Below are 27,927 nucleotides of genomic sequence, written 5' to 3' on the forward strand. Positions count from 1 at the left end.
GCCTCGGGGGCGGGGTCAAGGGATAAATTAAACCAATGTAGTAGGGAAGCTCGGCAGGGGGCGGGACGCGGCCACGCGAAGGATGTCGGCGAGGTGGGGGCGTGGTTCCCCTTGGGGGTGTGGCGATTCGGTTCGGAAGGCGGGGTCTGGGTGGAACCCAGCGTTTTGCACTCCAGAAGCCGGATGGAAGGGGTTGCTTCGTCAACCACGTTCGGACTAATAACATAGTCCCGAAACTCGACCAATGAAGGGGAAAACTGGGCGCAGAGGGGGCGGGGCCAGGGTGGAGCCCAGTTAAAGCGGGCGGCTAGAGCGCGGGAGTCCACGTGACAGAACAGCAGGCCAGGCGGCCGCACGAGGTCCCTACAGCGGCTTGACTGAAACGTGGTGAGCACGAGCTCCAAACTCTCGCGACAATTCTTAGCCCACGGCGGGGGAGGGTGGCGAGCGTTGATCTCGCGCCTGCGCACAGTATACCTCGTGCCTTCCCGCGTTTTTCTAGAGTCTTCGGCCTCTGGAAGCGGAGACGGCGGTCCTCTGTGGTGGCGGCGGAGTGACACACAGAGACCCGAAGGAGCCCAGGCGGTGACCTTTCTTCAGTCGTACTCTGCCAGAAGTCACTTGCCGAATCAGTGAGGTTCCCCTTTGACCCAGGAATAGCCCGCCCCCACCCTCCGGCCCTGAGAAGACGGGCCCCCTCCCGGTCCGTGCCTCAGTGGCGTCCGCCGAGAATCCCATCCCCAGCCCCCAAGAGGGTGGGCTCCTAAGAAGTTCGAAGGCTCCTCAGCCCGAATGAGCCCAAATAAACACGGGTCCGACGCAGACACCGCCTTGCTGCCTCCTGGAGCGTTTCCGTCTGGTTCTAATGGCGCTTCCACCCCACGACGTTAAGAGCAGCCCTTCCCGTCCCATGTGGAATCAAGAAACGAATTCCAGAAATCAGAGTCCAGGGTGCTTTATTTAGTTATTGTTTTTTTTTTTTTTTTTCGTCTTTCCTTTCCCTTGTTCGTTTTTATTTTATTTTTTAACGTGTGAGTCTCATTCTCCTACACCAACCGATTTATACTTCCAAAGTCCCTAAGAAGGGCGAGTCCCTGAAGTGCGTTGTGCCTTGCCAGGTGCTTGGGGAGCAACTCCCACTTCCTCTGGCCAGTTTCTGGGGTGGTGGGGCACTTTTTTTTTTTTTTTTTTCCCCCAGACCCAGGGCATTGCACATGCTAAGCTAGCTGACTTGCAGCCACTGAGCTACACCCCCAGCCGGTGGGGTGATCATGCCCTTAATCCGTTGATACACTTAGGTCATTCCTTGTCTTTCTTTTGGTGGGTCCCATCCCTACCCCAAGTTCCAAAGCAGTTTCCTTGGAAAGAAAGGGACCGGCCAGGACTGGGGATGGAGAAGTGGCAGGATTGGAGCCCTTTGCCTGTCTTTTTTTCCCCTCAGGCAGATCACCATGCCTACCCTGCGGTCATCCTCCCGTCTTCATAGCTCTTCCTCACCAAGCAGTGTGTCCTCCCCACTGCAAAGAGCTGTAGGAAGTGCACAGAGGGCCTTGTCTACTTCTTCTAGTTCCTCTATCCATCTGCCCTGTGATGACAGGGACTCGGACCCTTCAGAGGGGTGAGTGGTGTGGGTGAGAAGCTGTTGCATTTTGCTGCTGCCTCCTGTGTTTTCGGTAGCTTTCCTTACTATTATTTTCTTGCACTGGTTGTAATACATGTGGGAATGTGTGAAAACATCAGAAATGCTATATGGGTTCAGAACAGTGATCCCCTTAAGCTCCGCTAGCTGTTTCTTGGCCACTCTCAACCATGTAAATACCAAGAAGAACACATTTTTAATCTGTCACTCAATTTGCAGTCTAGACTTCTCTGGAACACATTTTTGTGTTCAGCCAGTATAAATGCTGATGGGGCCTGTGGAGTGAAAATTTTTACAAATAAAGAGTGCTTTATTTGTTTTCTGACAATTTTTTTTTATGAATTTTTTTAGTTGGTGTCCTATAGTTCTCATATTTGGAACTTTTTAAACAGGTCCATCAGTCCTCATCTGTTATGGTTTATGAGTTTAAATTCTGTTATAGTAGTATAAGTTATAGTAGACTAGTTTTTCATCTTTATAGGAAAAGAAACTTTATCCCCTAATTATTTTAATTAGTCTTCTCTCAATCATTTGTTTCTGTTAGTGCTACTGTTGGGGACCAGATTATATCAATGTTTTATACTTTTAACTCCAGGTACATATTATTCTTCTACTTACATTTGAATGATACATAACTTATGAGCTATACTGATTTCTCTCTACACACAGCAATAGTTCCTCTGCCTGTGAATATCATTTGATGCTTTATTTGTAGAGAATATTAGGAAGGGATTGTCTTTCACCCTTCTCAGTTGCTCATTCTTCAGCTTTATTGCTTTCAAGTGAAAATTTTCCTTTAAGACTTTGTCCCTATTTACTTGTAACACTAAGCCATCTCTTACAATCTGACTCTCTTTTAATTATGAAGGTAGAATATAGTTAGAGACCAAGAAAATTTATAATTAACCCTTAATATAGGGGAAATGGAATGGTTTTATTTAAGGAGAACCATACTTCCTTGTAGAGATAGTCCCTCTCCATCAGCTGATGAAGGCAGTGACTTTGAAGATAACCTGAGACGCAGTGTGAAGAAGAGATCAGCAAAACGACCACTCAGAACAACACCAGTGAGTCTTTTATTTTGGAGCCTGTTTGGGAAGCAGCAAAAGAAAACCTAGAAGAGGCTCAGGTGATATGGTTAATGAAGGACACAATTTAAAAGAATCTTAAAGGACAGAAGTAGGAAGAAAAACTTTGAAGAGAAAAGAATAAAAGAGTATTAGGATATAGAGGTACAGGAATGGTGCTCACAGACTTTAAAAGGAAAAAAGCTTAGGAATAATAAAGCATAGTGTAAAAAAATGAGTTATTTCAGATCTGAGACAGTAAATGCATACTCAGCTGTGAAATTGGCAACTTAAGCCTACTTCCCACCCCCACCACTGGGGATTGAACCCAGGGACACTTTACCACTGGGTTGTGTCTCTAGCCTGTTTTACTTTTTATTTTGAGATAGTGTCTCAATAAGTTGCCCGTACTGGCCTTGAACTTGGCAGTCCTGCCTCAGCCTCCCAAGTAGCTGGGATTAAAGGCACCTAGCTGGCTTAAGCCTACTTATGTGATAATGATGAGACCAAGTGCTAATAACACTCTCACTTCTTAGTATGCCTGTTATTTTTTCACTTTCTAGGTGGCAAAACATCCAAAGAAGGGGTCCCAAATGGTAGAAGGTAAAATCCAGAAAAAGTTAGAATCACCAACCAACAATCTCTTTGATGCTGTGAAAGCTGCCAAAAGTGACATGCAGGTAAAGTAGAGAATCTATTTCTTGATACCACCTCAGTATTTGTAAGGTGGGAAGATAAGGACAGGTATCTGTAGATTTGATTTGATAAGGACTTTTTAGCGAGCATACCTGTATCAAGAAAGATAATACCATGAAGTGAATTCTTGGAGTGATACGAGAGATCTTAGATGAGAGAGCATGTTCTTTTTGGAAAGGTTTCACAGAACAGGAGGCGAGGAGAAGCACTCGATGAACTAGGAGGGAACCCTGGATATGGATAGGATAGCAGATTATTCACCCTTGTTAATTTTTTACCTCCACCTTGACAATTATATCTAGTTACTTTCCCTTCGCACGTTCCTTTTATCTATGGCATCTCTATTATGTAAAAGTGAGTAAGGCATATATGTGGATTAAAAACAGGATGATCACCCAGGTCTTTAGCACCCAGCTCAAAAAAAAAGAAACATTAATAGATCTGTAGAAGCCCATTGCATATCTTCTCTCCATCCGACCCTTCAGTCCTCTTACCAACCAGAGACAACCCTATACTGAATTTTGTATTAATCTCATATCTTTCATTATAGTGTTAACCACTAGTGAATGTGTTCCTTAATTTATATAAATGAATCATTTTAGCCTTCTGTGACTTGTTTCAGTTAACATTTTTTTAAAAAATTCATTCATATGGATGTATAATATAGGTTTTTGTCATTTCTAGGAAAGTATTTTAAATATTCAAATAGTTACTAGTTAGTTTTTGTTACTTGATTTCTAACTTTATTGCATTGCAATCAGAGAATGTGGTCTTTGAAATTTTTGGAGACTTAGCCCTGTGATCTAACATTTAACTCCCAAAACTCTTGTACAGGTTCTTGAAGAGGATGAGTGTTCTTCGGTTGTTGGGTACACTGTTCTCTTGAGTGACATTGGAAGTGTTAAATGTGCTACTGTTTTGATATTTCTATTGTTTCCTTTTGGGTTTAGTTCTGTTCTGGGTTTTTTTGAGGTTTCTGTGATAAGTCAGTTACAGGGAGAAGTGCTTTAAAATCAGTGAAGGTAACTTTTTCAGTTGCTCCTTTTGTATTTATCCCTGTGTTTGCATTAAATATTTTGATGCTTTATTTGCATACAGCTTTAGAATTGTTATAGCTTTCCAATAAGTCAAATCTTCTGTTGTTACATACTGACACTCTTTGAAAAAATGTTTTAATATTAATATATCTTAACACGCCTTTATTTTTGGTGTTTGTCTAGTATCTTTTTCTATCCTTTCACTTTTAATTTTCCTGTGTGTATTTGGGATCTTTTACATACAGCATCCATTTGAATTTTGTTCTTTGTCCATTTTGCTAATCTGTACTTTAACCTAAGAATTTAGTCCACTAATGTTTATTGTTTTTGTTGATATGTTTAAATTTATTTCTACCAGTTTGTTGACCTCCTCTTTATCTTACCTTTTTGGGTTTTTGTTGTTGTTGTTTGGTTTGGTTTGGTTTTTGTTGTTTTTCATTTTGCTGGCTTTATTTTGGATGTCTGTCTTTTACCAGGACCTGGATACATTTTAACTCTAATTGTCCCTTCTAGTTTATATGCTATTGTATATTCACAACAGTGTTGTGCTTTTCAAATATTACCTCTTCCTCACTTCATCATTTTCAGGAACTCGGTTAGACATCTTTAGAGTTTCTGTGTTTCCTAACATCTCTTTTACTATTTTCACCTTAAAGCGCTCTGATTTGCATTTTGGGTACTTTATTTAACTCAGTCTTCATTCACTCATCTTCTGTTCTGCTGTGACCAGTCCACTTTTACTTCATCTGATGAAGATTTATTTTTTTCCAGGATTGGGAGTTGGAACCAGGGCCTCAATGTGTGCTCGGCAAGCACTCTTCTACCGAGCTAAATCCCAGCCCTTTTTATTTATTTTTTTTATTTTGAGATAGGCTCTCACTAAGCTGCCCAGGCTGATCTTGAACTTGCAATCCTCTTGCCTCAGCCCCCTAAGTAGCTGGGATTACAGGAATGTGTTTTGAAGTGCTAAATGTAATATTTTTCACTTATACCAAGTTTGTTTGGATAATTTTCAAATTCTATCTTTCCTTCTACTTTCAGGCTTTTTAAAATTTTTCAAATCATAGTAATCATAATCTGTGGTAACTTCAGTTTCTAAAGTCTTTGTTAATATAATCTCATGTCTGTTTTTTCCTAATTCCTTCTTTCAGTTTCTTTATATGTTTTACTAGGTTTTGTGAAAATGAACCACTCATTTCCCTGGAGCTTTATGTGTTGGAATTCTTTGGGGCGTGGGTCAAAGGTGGGTTTTTAAGGGAGGAACTTGCATTTGCCTCTGGTAGTTGCCTGGAGACACTCCAGTATCGCTTTCTTTTTAAAAAACATTTTTAAATTGTAGATGGACATGATACTTTTATTTTATTTATTTATTTTTATGTGGTGCTGAGGATCGAACCCAGTGCCTCACACATGCTAGGCAAGTGCTCTATCACTGAGCCCATAACCCCAGTCCCTAGTATCATTTTCAATTAAGTTTTCTGATTGATATTTTTCTGATCATATAGGTAGAGTACATCTGGACTGCAAATCCAGATATGAATTCTTAAAAGAAAGTTCATTTTTTATCTCCACACCACACCAAGTTCATAACAAGCTAGTTTTCTTAGTGTCCCTGTCTGACCTGTAGATTTATTTTCATTTATTTTCATTTTTGCTTTTGTGAGGCTCTGACTGCAAGACACAAGCCTTCTCTTGTACCACTCTTAGAAAGACATTAGGCTCTGTTCCCTGTGCTATGTACTCTATGTAGCCATCTGAACACAAAGTCAGGGTCCCTAGGGTTTAATGAAACCCTCAAGACAAAAGTCAGCTTGCTTGCTTCCTTGGATTGCTTACCTTCACCTCTTTGGAGCCTATATTGTTCCAGTTCAGCAATACATTTTAAAAGATGTTTATAGTATTTTTAATCAGAAATTTAGTTGCTTCATTTGGAAAGATCAAAGAGGATTTCTGTTCTGTTATACTGTTAGAAATAGAAATCATCCACTTTTCCCCCCAGTCTTTGGTGGATGAGTGGCTGGAGAGCTACAAGCAAGATGAGGAGGCAGGATTCCTGGAGCTCATTAACTTTTTCATCCGATCTTGTGGGTGTAAAGGTGAGGAAACTCCTACCCCTTTCTGATCCCATTCTTCTGCTCCCATGTTATGAAACTCTTCAGACAAGTAGCATTAGACATTTCCTAAATAAAGGAAGAAAGTAAAGCATATGGAGAGTTTCACTTAGTTAACTATGTCATTGATGAGTAAATAAGGAAAATGATCCAGTATGGAACTATGTTGGTTTTGAGGCAAAAATAATCATTATTTTGGGGGAAAAATAATCATCTTTATGTGATGCTAATGATATTCACAAATTGCAAAGTGGACTATCAAATGTCTTTTAGTCTTTGTAGATAAGATAATCTCTTATTTTCTTTCTTTGCCATTTTATGTGTATTTATTTTTTTCCTGAAGCTATGGAGACCTCAGATCTCCACATACCACGGCTTAGTTATATCAGGGCATATGGATTGATCAGATTGTATTATGAGTTCAGCATCTGGCCTGGATTGTTTCTTTGATTTTTATTCATCTGTGGTCTTTTTTTTAAACCATAATTTTCCACTACTTGATTCCTTTGGGGTTTTTAGAGAAATCCTACGTAACAGATAAATGGTTGAATGATGTAAATTTTAACTTTCCTTATTTCTTACCTAAGCGTTTTTCTGTATGTTCCCTAGCTCATCTTCAGATAGTATCTCTGAATGATCACAGTGTCCTATTATTTTCTTCTTAAGTAACTCATCTTTTCCATTCTTCAGGCACTGTGACTCCTGAGATGTTCAAGAAGATGTCCAACTCAGAGATCATCCGGCACCTAACAGAACAGTTTAATGAGGTAGAGGAAGATATCCAGGATCCTTTTTCCCCTCTGATTTCAAAACACAAGCCCATTCACCCCTTTCTTTCTGATTCTGGGAAGTAGTGTTGCTTTTAGAAGGAAAACTCAACCTCTTGAGGCTAAAAGAGATCCATATGTGTATTATCTAGTAAGCCTCTGGAGCTGGGAAGGATATCAGGAAATGAAGTATGTGGGAGATTGCACTGTTACACTGTTGGGTTTTACATCTGAGTTCCCATGGCTTCATGGGAATTAAAAAAAAAAAAAAAAAAAAAAAAACTTTTCCATGCTTTTCATAATCCTTCTCTAGGACTCAGGAGACTATCCCCTGACAGCTCAAGGTCCATCCTGGAAGAAGTTCCAGGGCAGTTTCTGTGAATTTGTGAGAACATTGGTCTATCAGTGCCAGTACAGCCTCCTCTATGATGGCTTTCCTATGGACAACCTCATCTCCCTGCTCACTGGCCTCTCAGACTCCCAAGTTCGTGCCTTTCGCCACACTAGCACCCTGGCTGGTGAGCACTTTTTATTCTTATGTATTCTCCCAGGATTTGGTAGGACCACTTCTCTCTTCTCTGGTTCTAGATCTTTTTTCCCACCTGTGTTTTAGTTTTTTGTGTTTTTTGTTCTGTAGTACTGGGTTTGAACCTAGGGGTGCTCTAACACTGAGCTGTGTCCCCAGTCCTTTTTATTTTGTTTTTTATTTTGAGACAGGGTTTCACTGAGTTTCAGAGGCTCATCTCAAATGCAGTCCTCCTACTGCATCCTCTCGGGTTGCTGGGATTGCAGGAGTGGGCCTATGCACCCTGCACCCTGCTTGTGACATAGCTCTACTCAGTGCAGCGCAGCTTTTATCCCAGGCCTCCATCCAGTGGATATGTTAAAGGGGTAGATCACAGTTAACAGTTTCCAGCCTTAATAACGTTCTCAAAAGCTTACCCTCCAGGAATATGCTGAGGGTTGAAGTCCAAAAGAGATAGGAAATGTCCACTCCATGGCACGGTAGTCTTAGACCTGTGGGGTCACTCTGCTTCTCGTTTTCTCTGAACTTTTTTCCTTCTCTTTTAAATTCCTGCTCCCTCCTTTGACTTAGGTGATGATTTCTTTGTTGTTTTTCCTGACTCAAAGCCATGAAGCTCATGACCTCCCTGGTAAGAGTTGCCCTCCAACTGAGTCTGCACAAAGACAACAACCAGCGTCAGTATGAGGCCGAAAGAAACAAGGGACCAGGGCAGAGAGCACCTGAGCGACTGGAGAGCCTGCTGGAGAAACGCAAAGAGGTGAGGAGCACTCCCTGCCGCTTCCCTCCCTCTCTTCCAGCTTCTGTCTACTGCTGCTGCAGACCAGTTTATCAGACCATGGCACTTCTCTCCGGAAGCACAGGCCCTGAGCCGCCTTTCAGATAGGGAATAACAGAGTCTGGCAACAGCTATACTAGACTCATCCCATCAGAGGTCATTGTGTGCTCGCTCTTCTTGTTTCTGGGTGTGGGCTCAAAAATCATGACTAGTGAATTTAGAGTTCTCTATATATTTTTGTTCAGTTTTTATTTGTCTTCATCATCTGAAGTGTTTAAATGCTCTATCTGCATGTTATGCAAGGAGTTAAGTTTTCACTATTATGTTAAGTGTGCAGGTCACCACACTAGTAGCAAGCCAGCCAAGGACAAAGGAAGCCAAGTGTTCAAGGAATGGAAATATAACATTCCTTCTGGTCACCACCACCAGGTGTGAATTCTCTTCCAGTTAGGTACTAGCTCCATGGCTTAATGTGACCTCTCAGGCTTCAGTTTTCTTTTCTTTAAAAAGGGTAAAATTCTATCTTTTTGTGACTTAAGTGAGATGATGAGTAGATTGCCTAACCTGGCACATGGTGGGTATTTGCTTTGTTTCCCTTTAAACTTAAAGAAGACCACTGAAGAATACAAGCCCTAGCAATATCTTTTACACCGATTAAACTTCAAACATCTCTTCTGTCTGTGATGAGGTGAATGCTCATTCCTCTCTACTCTCCATTAATATCTGAGACACCCCCACACTGAGGTTAGCAGGACACATCATGTCTAACTGTACCAACTGATTTTCTCTAGCCTTCATAAAAGATGACTTTTGTGAAACTTTCTTTTTCCTCATTTTCCTTTGCTGTTTTGCACTGTCAAGATGATCTCAAGGGCTTATGTGTATTAATAGGGCTGTCCAGAATCTTAAATTATATACAGTGTTTCACTCTTATCTTTGGTTTTGCTTTCAGTTACCCACAGTCAGCCAAAGTCCAAAAAATATATAGTACAATTAGATATTTTGAGAGAGAAACCACATTCACATAAGTATATCATTATAAGTGTTCTGTTTTATTAATTGTTGTTAATCCCTTACTGTGCCTAATTTATAAATTACACTTTATCATAGCCATGTATGTAGAGAAAAAAATCAGGTTAAGCATCTTTAATCCAGAAATCTGAATTCTATAGTACTTCAGATTCCAAAACTTTTTTGTCAATATGATATTCAAAAAATTTAGAATTTTGGAATATTTCAGATTTTAGATTTTTGGATCATGTTTGCTCAACCAGTAAAGTCTATGCATATATTCCAAAATCTAGAAAACTATAAAATTAAAAACATTTTTGGTTCCAAGCACACCAGATAAGGGGTATTCAATCTGTATGTATAGGGTTTTGGTACTCTCTGCAGTTTCAGGCATCTGCTGGGCCTCTTGGAACATATCCCTTGTGGTTAGACTACTGTACACTACTACAAATCTTTATGTTTCTGTCTTTGGGTTCTTGCTTCATCAACTATTATTCCTCCTTTTTGTCTTTACTCTTTCCCCTCATTTTTTTAATTTATAAATGTCGATAGGCTCTTGCATCTGTCCCTTGAAGAACTCTGCTTCTTTGTGATATATTCTATTTCTATCCTCCTTTTTTTTTAGGGTAGTATTTCCTTGTTTTCTTAATATCCATTTGACTGAATCCTTTTTGCTACTTAGCTCCTATCCACATTTCTTTGCAAATTTTCTCTCCAAACCTGTGACTTCCTGAATTGTATCACCAGTTCCTTTCCTCAATGTCTCTTACCTAGACTTGTATAAAATCTGATACTCACCTACCTTCTTTCTTTCAAGGACTTACTTCCTTTTCCTTCAAATGTGAAATTTTTCAGACATTCCAAAAGATCAGAGACACTGGTATACTGAATACCATAAGTGCGTTATCTAGTTTATTTCACAGTATTTTCTTCATCTGTTGTTTTGCTCTTTTACAGTAAATCATAAATATATTGATCCCTCAACCCTAAATACTTAGTATGTCCTCTAAAAAGTAATGTGTTCTTAATGTAATCCAGTACCATTTTCATATCTAAAAAATTAATGATTTCCTAATATTTTTAATTCCATTTCGTACTTTTTAAATATATATATATATATATTTTTTTTTTTTTTTTGGTTGTAGGTGGACATAGTACATTTATTTTTATCGGTGCTAAGGATTGAACCCAGGGCCTCACGTGTGCTAGGCAAGCACTCTCCCACTGAGCCACAACCCCAGACCCTCCAATTCATACTTAAGTTTCCTTCACTTGTCCCCCAAATGCCTTTTACATCTGGTTAATTCGAGCCAGGATCTAAGTGAGAAATCCACATTGCATTTGGTTACTTGTATTTCTTTTTTTAAAAAAAAAAATGTTTTTTAGATGTTGATAGACTGTTTTGTTCATTTATTTATGTGGGGTGCTGAGAATCGAACCCAGTATCTCACACATACTAGGCAAGCACTCTACCACTAAGCCACAACCCCAGCTCCAGACTTGTGTTTCTTAGATCTTTTTTTTACTCTACATGGAACATCAGCCTCCCTCTATTTTCCCCCAGTATGTTTATTTATTGAAGAGGTAGGATCAGTTGTTTTTAAGTTCCTGTCTTATAATTCTGCTTTCTTGATATCTATCATTTACCTAACCCAAATCCAATTGACATTGGGGTGGCATTTGCAGGATGTTTAGGAGCATCTCTATCCTTTATCCCACCCCAAGCATTGCTAAATGTCCTCTGAGGAAGAAAATTGCCTGGTTGAGAACCACTGATCTAATCTGGTTTTTGCTAGTTCTGTTTCTTCTATCAAACCACATCTAGTAAAGATGAATTTTTTAAATTATTATTAGTCAGAAACATTCATAACAGTCTGGGGTTGTGGCTCGGTATAGAGCACTTGCCTAGCATGTGTGAGGCACTGGGTTCAATTCTCAGCACCACATATAAATAAATGAATAAAACAAAGGTCTATCAACATCTAAAAATTGTTTTTTAAAAAACATAACAACCCGTTTGGTCATCTGAGTAGCAAAAATAACCATACACAGATGAGATAGTGTTTTATCAGACACAAAGAAACCTCTGAGGCATTGGTCGATTATACTGCTTCTAGAATTAGATCTAAAAGGAAACTTAGGATAACAACGGTTTACACTGTGTTCTGTGATAAATAGGAAGTAGGTAGAAGTTATACTTTTTATATCTTTGTGGTCTTAGACTTTTGGGGTACAAGAGAGATTGATCTGTTCCTCCCTGTCCTCCAGCTCCAAGAGCATCAAGAAGAGATTGAGGGGATGATGAATGCCATCTTCAGGGGTGTCTTTGTTCATCGGTACAGGTGAGTTAATGGGCTCCTCCCACTGAACCAGCTGCTCCTTGGTTGTGGAGTCTGTAAAGGTGACAAGCCTCTCTATTCCCATATTATTTGGATAGTCCCAGAAATAAGGCAGCTGGAGTAAAAGCTCTTAACAATGCATGTCTTAAATTAGTAAGTTTCAGTTTATCCCACACACAAGGGATCTTGTAAGCTATTCTGGGAGAGAAAATAAAAGGGTAAGGCATTACTGAGTATTCTGCTCCAACTTCACCCGAGGCCTGGGTCTGTCCCTGCCTGTTATCTTTTTGGGTTGGAGACTTGACAGGACAAGAGCAGAGAACCAGAGGCAACTTTCCTGAGGCATCTGTGTAGCTCAGCAAGCCTTTTCCTAGCTCAGCCTATTGTTTGTGCTGAGGGAGGGAGGGGAGTCTTCTACTGTTTGATGAACTGGTAGAATTAAGTTTAAAAATATCTGTAGTACTCAAAAGTTTCTCACTTATCTAGATTTTACCTTCTGCTTTTCTAGAACCCTTTCCCCTGATTTAGTCTTTTCTTGAAGTAGAATGAAAATATACACAGGTTTGGGGCCAGGGTTGTAGCTCAGTGGAGCACTTGCCTAGCATGCGTGAAGCACTGGGTTTGATCCTCAGCACTACATGTAAATAAATGAATAAAATAAAGGTATTGTGCCCATCTACAACTAAAAAGTATATTTTAAAAATATATACAGGTTAACTAACAAATGTAATTTACAGAAAGAAATTTACTTCCATTTATATTATGTGTATATGGGAAGGAAAATGAAAGACATGGTACCAGGCATTCATCAAGAAAACAAATTCTTTAGTTACACTGTATACATGTATGGAAATATTCCAGTGAATTCCATTAATATGTATAATTAATACATGTTAATAAAAATAAAACAGTAAAACAAAATTTTTTTGTGAGAGAGGGTCTTCTGATAGGATGGAAAGTGAGTTTGTAGAGAAGACTACAGAAGTCAGTTTATCTCTCCATCTAGGGACATCCTTCCTGAGATCCGGGCTATCTGCATGGAGGAGATTGGGTGTTGGATGCAAAGCTACAGTACCTCTTTCCTCACTGACAGCTATTTAAAATACATTGGCTGGACCCTGCATGATAAGGTGGGAGTCAAGGCAGTCTCTTTTCCACTGTTCCCCTTATCATCTTCCCTGCCCCAGGACAGTTCAGCTTTTCTTGATCTGCCACTTGGACATTTTACCTAGTGAGTGATAATCAGCCCATCAAGGCACTGAACCTTGAAACTTACCTGGTACTAGAGAGGGTAGGATAAGGTAAAAGAGAAAAAGACATATCCAGGAGATGCAGTGCCTTCAAACCTGAGGTGTCACAGGGAGAGAGACTAAGAAAAAGCAAGAAAGTTTTTGATAGACTTGTAACTCAGATGTGAGGGTGGTAACTGTAGGGTCTGTTGCTCAGTTCTCTGATCTTTCTGTGTTTTGAGTAAGAAGACAGCTATTCACTTCCTCTTACATCTCAGAATCCTCAGGTGTAAGGCCACCCAGGTCCAGAATGAGGAATCTGCAATTCCTCATGTGGTGATTCAGCAGGGGTGAGTGATCAGTCATGTTTCCCTCCCTTTTGTTTGTCCTTCCTCGACAGCACCGGGAAGTTCGTCTGAAGTGCCTGAAGGCTTTGAAAGGGCTGTACAGCAACCAAGAGCTGACATCGCGCCTGGAGCTCTTCACCAGCCGCTTCAAGGTGAGATGGGGGCAGTGCTTCTGTGCTGGACTCTTTGCAGTGTTTGCTGCTTTCCCACCTGGTGTCTTTCTGCATCTGTTGCTCTGATATTTTGTTAGCTATTCCTGCATCTGCTTCAGCACCCTTTCTTTAGGACTCTTTCAAATTCTAGGAGATGTGATGTTTGGATTGGGTGCAGTGAAATACTGAGTGATCTTCTTTTTCTGACAGGACCGGATGGTTTCCATGGTCATGGACAGAGAGTATGATGTGGCCGTGGAGGCCGTCAGGTTGCTAACCCTTATTCTGAAGTGAGTCCTGCAAATCTGTGAGGCAGCATGTCCCAGACACCATTGAGCATCACGCAGGCCCCTCTAGAGTCCTCGACCCACCTGTCACAAGTTAATGCTTTCTTATGTGCAACTCGGTTGAAAAACAAGTCATTCCTGAGTTGGGATACCTCGAGGGGGAAACTCCATATTCCTCTGTCTTCCACTTTTCATTTAAAAGTTCTCTGAGCTGGGCATGATGGTGCACGCCTGTAATCCCAGTGATTTGGGAGACTGAGGCAAGAGGATCACAAGTTCAAAACCAGCCTCAGCAAGTTAGTGAGTCCCTAAGCAACTTAGACCCTGTCTCAAAATAAAAAATGAAAAGGACTGGGGTGTGGCTCAGTGGTAGAGCACCTCTGGGTTCAATCCCTGGTACAAAAAAAGAAAAAGTTCTCTGAGAGTCAGCTTCTCGTTATTTCTATGTTAGCCCCAATTTTGCTGGAAGACAACATCCACACTCACACGCCCTTTCCTCTTGGCAGGAACATGGAAGGAGTGCTGACCACTGCAGACTGTGAGAGCATCTACCCAGTCGTGTATGCCTCCAATCGCTCCCTGGCCTCTGCTGCAGGGGAATTTCTGTACTGGAAGTGAGTGAGATTGCCTTTATTTCACACCATCCTTTGTCATTGTTTCTCCTTTTGCCTCAGAACTCCCCACAGACAGAGAGAGATAGGCCTCTCTCCATATCCCTTTCCTCTCAACCCTGTGGGCTCCATAGCTCTGCACTTCTTTTCCCTGTGTCCTCTCCTTGGGCTGTTTCTTTCTTCTGGTGATAGCCATGTGCCTGCCTTCCTCCCGTGCTGTGCCCTTCCTTGTGCCCACCCCTGCAGGCTCTTCTATCCTGAGTGCGAGACCAAAGCAGGGGTTGGAAGAGAGCGACGCCGAAGTCCACGTGCTCAGAGAACTTTCTTCCACCTTTTGCTGTCCTTCTTTGTGGAGAGTGAGGTGACACGTGGAGGGAGTGACAGGGTGTTGTGCAGAGACCTACGTAGAGGACAGGGGTGGCCACTGTGGGAAGGAGGGTGATGCTTATCCATAGCCACTTTCTGGCGCAGTTTTACATCTCATCGGTAACTCGCCCTTGCCTTCCTCACAGCTCCATGACCATGCTGCTTACTTGGTAGACAGCCTGTGGGACTGTGCAGGACCTCAGCTGAAGGACTGGGAGAGTATGACAAGTCTGCTGCTGCAGAAGGACCAGAGTACGTGCTACCTGCTGACGGGATAGGGACCTTGTACCTCCAAGTGAAACCAGGAGAGATTTCTTGCTTGCCTTTAAAAAGCAGCAGAATGCATGGGGTGGGAGTAGAATTTTAGACAGTGAGTGTCTAATCTGTCATTCTTTTTGCTCCTTCTGCCAACCCAGACCTGGGCGATGTGCAGGAGAACACGCTGATAGAAATCCTTGTGTCCAGTGCCCGGCAAGCTGCGGAGGGTCACCCTCCTGTGGGACGGGTCACTGGGAGAAAGGTATGGCGTGGGGGCAGGTCCACTAGTCAGCAGTATTGAACTCAGATATGTATTCTCTCTCCTTAATCTTAGGTCCTGGTTAGGGCACTCCATCTGCCCCAAAATGATTTTTTTCTCCAGCAAAAAGAAATCTGAAGGGAGCTGCAAAATTCTTTTTTCCTTTGCGGGCAGAAAATATCATGGGGAGGAGGGATGCACAGACATATCCACTGCACCTAGTGTTTCTCCACACACCTCCCACCCCAAAATGACTCTCATTCCAGGGCCTTACTGCTAAAGAACGCAAACTTCAAGCTGATGACAAGGTGAAACTGACTGAGCACCTCATCCCCCTGCTGCCCCAGCTCCTGGCCAAGGTAGAGCCCTATTCAGCACCAGGCATGAGCCAGTGAAAGGAATCAGCTTGGAGGAGGGATGGGAGAAAGTTAGCAGCCCATGAGCTAATGAGTAGGCACCCTCTTGACCACCACAGTTCTCAGCTGATGCAGAGAAGGTCGCTCCCCTGCTCCAGCTCCTCAACTACTTTGACCTCAGCATCTACTGCACTCGGCGTTTGGAGAAGGTGAGGAAGTGGAAAGATCTGTTTCCACACCTCACTGCTCTCCTGCTAGGGCTGGAGGGTTCTTCTGTCAACATCTTTACAGGAACTTGGGGTCCAGAAAAATCCAACAAGCCCTTCCTTTCTTAGGCATCTTTTCGTTGAAGTTTACTGCTTTCAGCCTTGTTTGCATTTCCCTCCACACTGTCTTCTCCTGCCTTTCTCCCTCTCAGCATCTGGAGCTACTTTTGCAGCAACTCCAGGAGGTGGTGGTGAAGCATGCAGAGCCCGCAGTGCTCGAGGCTGGAGCGCATGCCCTGTATCTGCTCTGTAAGCCCGAGTTCACTTTCTTCAGCCGGGTGGACTTTGCCCGCAGCCAACTAGTGGATCTGCTGACTGACCGCTTCCAGCAAGAGCTTGATGAGCTGCTGCAGGTAGGAGTTGGGACTGAATGGCGGTACACTCCAAATGAGGGGGAGAGGGCCCCAGGATTGGGAGCATGGATGGAGGAGTTCTTGGGAGAACCCTGCTGTGGCCCTTGTCTCTTCCTTAGTCATCGTTCCTGGATGAGGATGAGGTGTACAGTCTAGCAGCCACTCTGAAGCGCCTCTCTGCCTTCTACAAGTGAGCAGCTCCCTTCCTGCTCCCTCCTGTCTCTTCTGGGGTCTATGGAATCAATTCCCTTCATTCTGCTCCAGCACGTTTCCCTCTCTCCCCACAAAGTGCTCATGACCTGACTCGCTGGGAGCTCTACGAGCCATGCTACGGACTCCTCCGGAAGGCTGTGGACACTGGAGAGGTTCCTCACCAGGCATGTGGACAGGTTGGAGATGTGGAAGCTAGAGAGGCGTTTTTTAAGGACCTGTTGTGGGTTGCCATCACTCCCAGGCAGGCCCAGTCACAGGGTAAAATGTGGGCACACAGGAAGATCAGGTGGCACCACTTCCTCCATTCCTTTCTTGAAAAGTGGACCAGGCTCCCATGCCTGCAAACAGCCATCTTCTCTAGTTTCCTGGAAGTCAAGAATATTGACTTCCTTCACTCGGAGACCCTGAGTGAATTAGGGTGACTTGACATGTCTGCATAGAATAGATACTGCTGAAGACTGTTCAAAATATCAGTTCTTCTCCACCATAAAAGGAATTAGGTTTTCTTGGTTTCCCTTTCTCTTCACACTGGGTGTGAGCCCATCAGCCTGTCCATCTCTCCCTCCTCAACAGCCTTACCCTCACCACCATCCTTCATTCTACAAAACCTCATTTGTCTGACATTTCATGGTTGCAGGTGGTCCTGCCAGCCTTGACTCTTGTCTATTTTTCCATTCTCTGGACACTGACCCACATTTCAGGGCCAGATGCTTCCCAGGTGAGTATGGTCCAATGGGGGACTGGGATGGAGAAGCCATGTCTTCATTGCTCCTTGTAAGCCACTGTCTCTGCAGAAACAAGTGCTGGGTCTCAGGAGCAGAATGGTGGCCTTCTGTGAACTCTGCCAGAGCTGCCTCTCAGATGTGGATCCCGAGATCCAGGAGCAGGTGAGTGTTACTCCAGAGGGAGAAGGAGGCAAGTGTTGGTCTGGGTGTGAGGAGGCCCCATTCCACGGGGAAGCTAGCTGTGTGATTCTAATCTTGATAACAATTCTGTTTTTCAATCATCCTTTTTTTCCCAATAGGCTTTCATCTTATTAAGCGATATGCTTCTCATCTTCAGCCCTCAGATGATTTTAGGGGGGCGGGATTTCCTGAGGCCCCTCATCTTTTTTCCAGAAGCTTCTCTCCAGTCTGAGCTAGCAAGCTTCCTCATGGACCATGTCTTCCTCCAGCCTGGAGACCTGGGTAGTGGTACAGGGACTCTGTGTTTGGGGGTCAGGAGGGTTTGGGGCTAGGCCTGGCTCAGTAGTTTAGGGTGGGAAACCTAAGCATGTGATTGCATTCTGCCTTTGATGGGCAGGACATTCCCAGGATGACCATGTACAGATCGAGCAGCTGCACCAGCGGCGCCGACTCCTGGCCGGGTTCTGCAAGCTGTTGCTCTATGGGGTTCTAGAGCTGGATGCAGCCTCAGATGTTTTCAAACACTACAACAAGGTATAGTGAGCCCCCACAGCCACAAAGAAGAGGGGCCTCGTTGGGCAAAGCCATGACTTCAGACACTATGGCATCTTAGAAACAAAAGGATAGATCTGATGGGATCAGGTTTAAAAGGGGGAAGTACGAGGGAATGGTGGTAGGAGTTTAGAATAAAGGTACAAGGAAAAGTGACTTAGTAGTAAATAATTATGGAGAAAAGCTGTAAAGCCATTGAGTGGAAGGGAAATAGCTTGTTCTTCCCGTCCAGAAATCTCTCTTCTCCAACCCAGTCCACTGAATGGGGTAATACCAAAAGGAAAAAACGAATGGAGGAAGAGTGAGTCCTCCCCACATACCTAGATGTGCCTCAGCCCACCTTTGCCTTGGCTTCTGTTATTGAGCACCTCTTGTGTGCCTGCCATTCCAAGCACTGAGGACACAGCAGTGAACAAAAAGACAGAAGTTCCCATGCCCCGGAGCTTCCTGTCTAGTGGGAAGACATGCATAGGCTTCAGAGCTGAGCGAGAATGGCATTGGCAGACTTACTCCTCCTCTTCACCAAGAATTTGGCTCCAACAGTTTATCCATAAATTTTTTTTTTAACCCAAACTGATTTCTTTGGGGCTGTGTACCTGTTGGTTAGAGATGAAGTCTAGTCTGAGTTCTTTTATGCTTAGATTCCTATTTCTCCTGGAAAGGAGGCAAGATTAGGGATGTGAAGGTAGAAACAAAACAGTCTTTTCCCGTGGTCAACTATTCTGTTCTTCATTTCTTCTCACACAGTTCTACAATGACTATGGTGACATCATCAAGGAAACATTAACTAGAGCAAGGCAGATTGACCGAAGTCATTGTTCCCGAATCCTACTGCTGAGCCTGAAGCAGGTGTTCCCTTCTGTCCAGGGGGCCTCACACCTCTGGCAGGCCTCCCTGTGGTCCCCACCTCTTTGTTCACCCTCAGCCTCAGAGAAAGCAAGACCTTAAGAAAAGGACCTTTCTTATCTTGACTCTTATACATGACAGGCTCCTTGACACCTAGTAGATCTGTAGAAAATGTGTTTTTAACTGACCTGGAACTTTCCATCTCAACCCCAGAGAAATCACTATCAGGACCTAGAGCACCAAAGATGAAATGACAGGGATTCCCTAATTATTTTTTCAGTCTGTTCTCTAGCATCCTTCTTCAGTTACTGTAGATGGCTTTGTTTATTGTTAAGGTGAAGGCACTGTCTGCTGTGGAGGCTCAGGTATCAGGGCAGTGTCCTGGGAGGAAGAAGAGTAAAAGAAGTAGATGGCATTCGAAGCCTCTTGGCATTTCTGAGAAGGAAATGTTTTACTTTTCTAATGCCACCCTGTTGCTCTCTCCCAAACACACCATGTCTCTTGGACACAGCTATACACAGAACTGCTGCAAGAGCAGGGACCCCAGGGCCTGAGTGAGCTGCCAGCCTTCATTGAGATGAGGGACCTGGCCCGGAGATTTGCCTTGAGCTTTGGACCCCAGCAGCTGCAGAACCGAGACCTCGTGGTCACGCTGCACAAGTGAGGAAGTGCTGGGTTGGAGGCTGGGTACAGAGGGCTGGGGATGTGGCCCTGGAGGGGAGGGGAGGCCGTGGAGGAGGAGCAGTCAGGTTGGCAGGTTGGTGGTGGGCATGGTCTCAGACTGAGTGGGGGTGGAAGGGCACACTTGGTCAGGATGTCTCAGCCCTGGGAGGGAAGTGGGAAGGTCCTATCTTGCTAAAATAGTTTTGCCCAACCAAGGGAAGGCATCAAGTTCTCCTTGTCTGAACTTCCTCCACCGGGTTCCTCTGGTGAGCCCCCAAATCTGGCATTCCTGGAGCTCCTTTCAGAGTTCTCCCCCCGCCTCTTCCATCAGGACAAGCAGCTGCTGTAAGTTAGAGGGTGGGTGGATAGAGATGGGGATGACAGAAAGGCCTGGGGAAGGGCTGGGACCCACCTCAGACTTTCCACCTCACCCCTACCTCAGATTGTCCTACCTGGAAAAGTGTCTGCAGCGAGTTTCCCAGGCACCTGGCCATCTGTGGGGTCCAGTCACCACCTACTGCCACTCCCTCAGCCCTGTAGAGAACATAACAGAGACCAGCCCTCAGGGTCATCCACGCTCCAAGAAAAGGCGCATTGAAGGTAGAGTGCTGAGATTCTGGTTGCTGCTGCTTAGATAAGCAGGAAAGGTGGCTGTGGTCTCCTTCAGACCTTTATTTTGTCAAGCATCTTTGTCACAATTTGACTTGCTAGTAGTGTTGTTTTCTAGCATGCATTTTAAAATGTGACCTTTTTAAATGCTACAACTTTATTGAGATATAATTCATATACCATAATATTTACCCTTTTAAATTGTACACATCAATGGTTTTTAGTACAAGCTATGAGCCATCACCACTATTTAATTTTAGGATATTTTCATCATTGTAGAAGAAACTGTGACCTCTTAGCAGGCACTCACTCTTCTCCCCATCCTCTCAGTCTTAGGCAATGTTACTAATCTACTTCCTGTCTCTGAATTTGCCTGTTCTGGGCACCTTTCTAAATGGAATCAGTGTGTGACCTTTGGTGTTAGGTGAAAACAGCGTGTTTTCATGGTTCATCTGTGCTTAATCATGTGTCAGTACCTTGTTTTTTATGACAGAACAAGAGTTTATTTTATCCATTTCCTAATGACTGAAGTGGTACCTCATAGTTTAAATTGGCGTTTCTCTAATGACTGCTGATATTGAGCTTCTTTTTATTCACTTATTAACGATTGATCTTCTATGGAGAAATGTCTGTTCAGATCCTTTAGGGTCTTTGTTTGTTTTTTGAGGTGCTAGGGAGCAAGACCAGGGTCTTAAACACACCCTCTATCATTGAGCCATTTCTCCAGCTCCTTTTGCTCATTTTTAGAGTGAGTTGTTTTGTTATTGTTGAGTTGTAAGAGTTTTTATATTTCCAGATATGAGATCTTTGTCAGTATATGATGTGAAATAATGTTCTTGAATTCCATGAGTGTTTTCTCCACATTGTTGATAGTATCCTTGGAAATACGAAAGTTCTTAATTTTGATGAAATTTACCTTTTTTTTTTCTTTTTTTTTTTTTGTGAGAATTGAACCCAGGCCTTGTGCTGGACAGGCAAGCACTGTATGAACTGAGCTGATCCCCAACCCCCTATTTTTTCTTTCTTGCTTGTACTTTTGGTATTGTATCTTAAGGAATCATGCCTAATCAAAATATTTACTTCTATTTTTTTTCTTCCTAAAGTTCTGTATTTTCACCTCTTAGATTTAAGTCTGTGCTCCATTTTTTAAAATACTTTTTTAGTTGTCGATGGACCTTTTATTTATTCATATGCAGTGCTGAGAATCGAACCCAGTGCCTCATGCATGCTAGGCAAGCGCTCCTCCACTGATCCACAACCCCAGCCCCTGTACTCCATTTTGAGTTAATTTTTGTATGTGGTGAGAGTTAGGGTGTGATTTCTTTTTAATGTCTTCTTCTTTTTGTTCTTTTTAGGGGGAGTGGGTAGGAGTTTTTTGCAGTGGGATCTTGTGTTACTCAGCCTTCCACTCGCCTCCCAAGTGGTGGGGACTGTAGGCGTGCACCACTGTGCCCCACTCTTAGTGTCTTCTGCATACCACCTAAAATTATATCTTACACCACTAGGATACTCTGCTTTCATCAGTTAACTAAAAAATGTTAAGGACCTGCTACTTAAAAGACATGGTTGAGTGTTTTAGAGGTCATGAAAAACAGCTTACCATCTATTCAGAAGGAGGAAACACATTTAGGAAAAAATCTGAATTATGAATACACACCAATAAATAAATACCTGAGGATTTGCACAAATGAATGCTATAGATTTCAGAGAATGAAGGTATCTCTTTGTTTAGTTGTTCTGTAAAGGATTTACCAAAAAGGTGAAATTTAAGCTGGAGCTTTAAAACTGAGTAAGAGTCAGATGAGACAGGAAGAGTGATCATCAAGGCTAGCAGAACAGCACGTGCACAGACAGCATAGAAGTATGCGTGTTAGCCAAAGCATAGGTGTTTCAAGAGTTTGTAAAGGTGAGATAAAATTGAAAAGGCTGGTTCTGCTGTTCAGTCGATGGATTCTGAGCACCGTGTGGTGGGAATACAGCAGTAAACAAAGACAAAATCACCTTCCTTTAGTGATAGGGAGTGATAAATACTGTGACCAGAAAGCAGGGAGGAAGGGGAGGGAATGCGGGGGGCAGGGGGTGCCCAGGAAGGAGAAGGCCTCACAGAGCCCTTGAGTGTTGGGCAAAAAACCCAGGGGAGGTGTTGAAGGATGAACTTAAGTGCATTAAATTTGTTACAAGTTGTTGAGCAGTCAGCAATTTGTGATTGGACAACGCCAAACAGTCAGGGCCTCCCCTGAGGGGCACAAAGGTGTTTGCAGAAACAAGACAAAGGAAGATAGGGGACTGGGTAGGATGGAAAGTGGAAAGTCCAGTGAGAGGTTAGTTGGTGGTTTCTTACTGGTTGACCTTAAGTTTTGAGCTCCTAAATTATTGAGAGTGAATAACTCATTCACTCTGAATTGGGTTCTGAATTGGGTTCTGATTTGCTTACATGGAAATCCAAGGCACTGGAGCTGTGTCCGTCTGAATACTTAATGTTTTATTTTCAACAAAGTTGAAGGATTGTAGTGTTCCTAAAGTATATCAAAATAACAGGGAGCAGCCAGTCCAAAGGCCACGAATGGGAATGCTCTGGCATGTGCAAGGAATAGCAGAGAAGACCACTATGGCTAGAATGCAGAGTATGCCTACATATCCTATTTGCAACAGTGTAAAGCTTGTAGGCCTGTCCCAGAACAACTTACTACACAGCTTAGTAAACAATTGGAAAGATATCCATTTCACAGATAAACAGTTAACGTGTCAAGGTGAAGGTGGGAGAGGAATGGGTTTGCCAAGATTGAGAGGCCCGAGGTAAGCAATGAAGTATCCTACAAATCCTATTTGCAACCAGAGGTCACAGGAGCCCAGAGGGTGTATGGCAGACTCTGGCCTTTACTCTGAGTGCATCAGGAAACCACTGGAAGAACACAGGGTCTGTGCGAGCAGGGACCCTAACTGATTGTAGAGGGGCAAGCACAGAAGAAAGGAGGCTGTTGGCAAAGTTGCCCCACATGAGGAGAGTGCCCAGGCCAGGAGAGTGGTGGAGGTGGCAAGGAGTGATGGGTTCTGGATGCTTCACTAAGGAATATCTGACCAAATTCCCTGACAAATTAGATGTTGGATGTAAAATAAAGAGGAGAGTTGGGGATGACTCCCAGGATTGGGAAGGATGGAATTGATGCTGTCTGAGCAGGAGAGCACTGAGTGGGGAAACATCAGGGCTTTGGTGCATCCAGGTGCAAATGTGTGATAGACAGTTGGAGATCAGAAGCTGGAGTTCAAGGGAGGGCCAGCAGCTGGGGTCAGCTGGAAGTCGGCAGAGTCCAGGTGGTATTTACAGGCATGAACCTGAAGGGCTAAGGAAACCATGAAATGGAGAAGATGAGAATCCTCTTACACCATAAGTAGGTTGGGGAGCTTAGGAAGATCTGCAGCAAGGCCCAAGGTTGCTCTCTGAGTACAAGTTCATGGATGTGGCTCTGCTTTCTACAGGCCTTCACATGAACCAGTGGCAACTCACTTTGGGTTGTTGGTTTCAGTCTACAAGATTGACAAATACTAATGTCCATTGACAGATGTCTTAAAGTAGCATCATGGGGTGTTCTCAGGCAATGGGAACCTCGGGTAAGAACCTTCGGTCATCTACAGTCTTCACAGGAGAGACCCTCCACTCAGCCTTCGCCTCAGAGCTACACTGATATTGTAGCCGTCTCTCCCTCCCCCTCCCTCCCTCCTTCCCTTCCACACTCGCTCTCTCCTCTCTCCCTCTCTTTTTAACTTTCAGAAAATCTTGTCTCCCATGTTCCTACTCCTGCCTGTCCCTCATGCATCCACTCTGGCCTCTGCTCCCAAACTCTGGCCATTTTGAGCTCTTTCTGACCCCAGAAATCTGGACCGAATAGGATCTCAGGTGATCTTCATTGCTTACCTCGGGCGTCTCAATCTTGGCGAACCCATTCCTCTCCCACCTTCATCTTGACACGTTAACTGTTTATCTGTGAAATGGATATCTTTCCAATTGTTTACTAAGCTGTGTAGTAAGTTGTTCTGGGACAGGCCTACACACAACCCTACAAGCTTTACACTGTTGCACAAAGGGTTCTGGGTCTCTGTTCGTTTTCTTAAAATATTTTTTAGTTGTACATAAATAAAAGTAAAATATCTTTATTTTTGTGTGGCGCTGAGGATCAAACCCAGTGCCTCACCAGTGCAAGGCAAGTGCTGTACCACTGAGCCACAACCCCAGCCCCCAGCCCCCAACTCTGTTCATTTTTGAGATGAAACAGAATGAGTCATAATAGGTTTTCTATTCTCTTCTTCACTTGCCCTTATCAAATCCCGGGCAGGTCTTGAGCAAGTGAAACAGCCTCACAGAGAGGACGTCTCCTCATCCCAGGAAGAAAGCCTGCAGCTGCCTAGCCTCCTGCACACACCCATCCTCACCTCCACCGCTGTGAAGGGCCGGCCTCTGCTGGGGGAGCTGGAAGAGATGGCAGAAGGCAGCTCAGCACCGGACCTCACCCACGAGTGAGCCAGGGGAGCATCGGGCTGCCTGCTGTTTGGAGCTGCTGTGTTCCCCCACAGGGTGCCCTCCATCTTGGCTGCTCTCTAAGGCTTTTTTTTTTTTTTTTTTGGAGGGGGGGTTTAGTTGTAGATGGACACAATACCTTTATTTTATGTATTTATGAGGTGCTGAGGATGGAACCCAGTGCCTCACACATGCAAGGCAAGCACTCTTACACTGAGCTACAACCCCAGCGCCCCCCACCCCGCCGTCCTTTTTTAACTTTAAAATGTCTCTTCCCATACTCAGAGCTTTTCTCCCCTTTGATGCTGGCCCCCTTCTTCCTTATTTTGCCCTTTACTTTTATTTTGTCACTGATCCTGCTTCATTCTTGACAGCCGGCCTCTCTCAGGTCCCCAGAGGTCAAGGTTCTTGGGTGCCCAGTATTTCCCGACTCCACACAATCCTTCAGGCCCTGGTGGAGGCAACCAGCTAACTCGGTGAGCTTTAATCTAGCTAACTCGATTCCATCTTTGCTTCTTATCTGTCATCCGCTCTGGGGATTCTCTTGGTCAGTGCTTCTCTGCTAATGCTTTTTGAACTTCCCTTCACCCCTCAATACTTCCTTCCAGCATAGCATGAAACCCCAGAATGTAAAGAACTGCTTCCACCGAAGCAGGGGTGAGAACCCAGAGCCCCACTTCCTGCTCCACATACGACTTGCTCCTCTTCCTGGGTACCTTTGAGAAATTCTCAGACCTTTAAAGAACAGTTTGAAACTCCTGCTCTCTGTCACTATTGTCAGACTCAGCCTTATGGAGGAAGATGAGGAAGAAGAGCTAGAAATTCTGGATGAATCAAGTGAAGAATGGCAGGATATAGACATGGTGAGTGAGCCCAGTCTTCCCTTCTCCCTCCAGAACTGCGGGCCAGTCAGCAGGAGGGGCGCAGGGATTCTCTTCTTGGTCCTGTTGACAGCCTTTGTCTCTGATGCTGCTTAGGGCTTTCTGAAAGAAACACTGAGGAAAGGAAGAACAGGTTGTTACTATAGACTTTGCTTTTATTAAAGAAATAAGCAGCCAGGCACAGTGGTGCAAAGCCTGTAATATCATCTACTCTGGAGGCTGAGGCAGTAGGATTGCAAGTTCAAGGCCAGCCTCAGCAACTTAGCAAAACTGTCTCAAAAGTTTTTAAAAAACTGTAGCCCTATAACAGAGTGCCCCCTGGGTTAAAAATGACAAAAAGCATTGGAATAGCACTTCCCTTCCTGTCCCCAATTAAGTATTGTTGCCTCTAAACCTCCTAAGAATTGGAAGGAGCCCTAGATTCCAGGGTGGGAGGTCATCAGCCCGTTTAGTAAGTCTCCTCAACACAACCCCACCCCCTCCTCCCTCCTATGCTGAGAGGTCCGTCCCATCCCTGTCCCTCCACACTCCCTTCTCTGCCCTGGCTGCCCACTTCCCCAGGAGGATGCTCCAGTATAGTGTGAAAGACCTGGGAGCTCGGAGACCTGAGCAGCACCCTCAGTTCCATGTCAAGTTAGTGTGTTGCCCTTCTGACCCTCCATTTCCTCAGTAACAAAAGGACAAGCACCTTGTAGACAACAGAGGGCTATGTCTTAGTTCAGGCTGTCATGACAGAGCACCATAGACAACATTTATTTCTCAGCTCTGGCAGCTGGAAGTCAAACCTCAGGTCAAACACGGTGGGTTCTGGTGAGGACTCCGCCAGTTGCAGTTGCAGACTGCCAGGGTCTCGTAGTGTCCTGACTGGGAGGAAGGAGCAAGCTAGCTCTCTGGCCTCTTCTCGTAATAAAGGCACTTGTCACATTCACAAGGGCTCTGATGCTGTGGCCTGAATGCCTCCCAAAGGCCCCACCTCTTCATACCTAGTCTAGGGGTTATGGATCTGAGGGGGACAAATAATCATGTGGGTCTTCTGCTGTTAGTCTCTTGGTCTCTCCTCTGGGGAAGGGAAAGAAGAGCAGGGAAAGGAGACTGTTCATGCTCAGAGGAAAATCCAGACAGTGACACTGCCATAACCAAAGCCCAGCAAGCAAGGTCTCTGTTCAGATAGTCTGTCCTGAAACACTGAGGACAATCCCGTTCTCTGGTTCCAAAGCTGAAGGCTCTTAAGGGGCTCAGTAGCAGGCCAGGAGAGGAGGCACTTTTGTCATGACTGATGTGTGGTCCTTTGTACTTGTCCTTAATGAAACTGAAAAAGGAACTGTGTTTCTATTGGGAAGGGTAGGAATGGGGAAGGTGCTTTCTGACTTTTGATCCCATTTCTTCCAGCAACCTGGGAACCACTCTTCCTCCAGTGAGCATGGGCTCGACCTTTTAGATACTACAGAGCTGAACATCGAGGTAGGTATGCCCAGAGCAGAGATTGTGTGTCCTTGGAAATGCTGGCAGGCAATCCATGTACTTGTCAAATATGCCAGAGCCCTTGGCAGCACTTTGGTGGCCTCTGGAGATTTAGAGAAGTTAGGATTTTCAGCTGCAGACGCAGTCTTCTATTGGCCCTTCAGTCTATTGCTGTGACTTCATGTCTCCTTTCATCCTTTTTCTTACAGGATTTCTGACAGGACTCTGGACCTCTCCCCATCTCCATCTCCCACCTGAAGGACACGACCACTTAGAGAAGGAGAAAGAAGCAAAGTGAAGTCTCTCCGGCCCCAGTCCTGACCTTGCCTTTCTCACCTACCTTTCTCTGATGGTGATGGGTCGAGAAGCCACGAACCCCTGTCTCCCTGATGCACCCTGGCTCTGTCCCTCTGCCTGTGTTCTGTTTGGAGTGGGTGGGAGGTGTCACCTCTGCAGTGGAGAGGTACATGCCTCCATGCGTTTAACGAGCCCCTGGTTTCTCTGTTTGGGACTCCTTCCACAGACTCCTCTACGCCCTGGTGATGAACTCAGTAAAAGTGTTTGAATCAGCCAGTTCTAGATGTGACTTGAGATTGTAACCTGATGAAGGTCAGATTCTGTGGATGCCTGGTGCCACAGCCTGTGTGTCGCCCCTTCCCAGGTGCTTCGTCTGGGCTCTCGGGGGTGTATTGCTGAGACAGTGGGCAGAGCCATTAGAGAGCGAGCAGTTGAGCTGGTCGTGACAGTTTCATCCAAGGTGAAGACATGGAGTCACTAAGAAACCAGGAGGGGAGATTCCTGAGGAATTTAAATATCGACCAAGCTTAGGCGC

General features: G+C 44.2%; 1 protein-coding gene across 1 annotated transcript; it reads left to right on the top strand.

Annotated features, from left to right (window-relative positions):
* The first annotated feature begins 842 nt into the window (after nucleotides 1-842).
* On the top strand, nucleotides 843-27,668 carry STAG3 (STAG3 cohesin complex component). The gene is made up of 34 exons (XM_079121967.1): nucleotides 843-951; nucleotides 1,442-1,618; nucleotides 2,604-2,706; nucleotides 3,270-3,386; nucleotides 6,439-6,535; nucleotides 7,241-7,317; nucleotides 7,631-7,835; nucleotides 8,449-8,600; nucleotides 11,898-11,971; nucleotides 12,975-13,098; nucleotides 13,598-13,696; nucleotides 13,907-13,986; nucleotides 14,490-14,597; nucleotides 14,841-14,955; nucleotides 15,107-15,212; nucleotides 15,377-15,480; nucleotides 15,744-15,836; nucleotides 15,953-16,042; nucleotides 16,252-16,452; nucleotides 16,572-16,642; nucleotides 16,742-16,829; nucleotides 17,303-17,383; nucleotides 17,460-17,552; nucleotides 17,690-17,858; nucleotides 17,968-18,104; nucleotides 18,870-18,971; nucleotides 19,480-19,628; nucleotides 19,848-19,976; nucleotides 20,074-20,231; nucleotides 24,572-24,752; nucleotides 25,128-25,229; nucleotides 25,535-25,616; nucleotides 27,024-27,095; nucleotides 27,305-27,668. Exons 1-34 carry the CDS (start codon nucleotides 866-868, stop codon nucleotides 27,311-27,313), a joined length of 3,831 nt encoding a protein of 1,276 aa, XP_078978093.1. The 5' UTR covers nucleotides 843-865; the 3' UTR covers nucleotides 27,314-27,668.
* The last annotated feature ends 259 nt before the right edge of the window (nucleotides 27,669-27,927 follow it).

The sequence above is a fragment of the Sciurus vulgaris genome, assembly GCF_902686455.1.
Source record: "Sciurus vulgaris genome assembly, chromosome: 18".
Taxonomy (NCBI): domain Eukaryota; kingdom Metazoa; phylum Chordata; class Mammalia; order Rodentia; family Sciuridae; genus Sciurus; species Sciurus vulgaris.

Excerpts from the sequence above, each read along its gene's own strand:
- STAG3 (XM_079121967.1), top strand. The coding sequence starts at position 866 with ATGGCGCTTCCACCCCACGACGTTAAGAGCAGCCCTTCCCGTCCCATG. Across the intron at positions 15,213-15,376 it reads GCTGCTGCAGAAGGACCAGA|ACCTGGGCGATGTGCAGGAG; the intron begins GTACGTGCTACC and ends CTGCCAACCCAG. Across the intron at positions 15,481-15,743 it reads GACGGGTCACTGGGAGAAAG|GGCCTTACTGCTAAAGAACG; the intron begins GTATGGCGTGGG and ends CTCTCATTCCAG.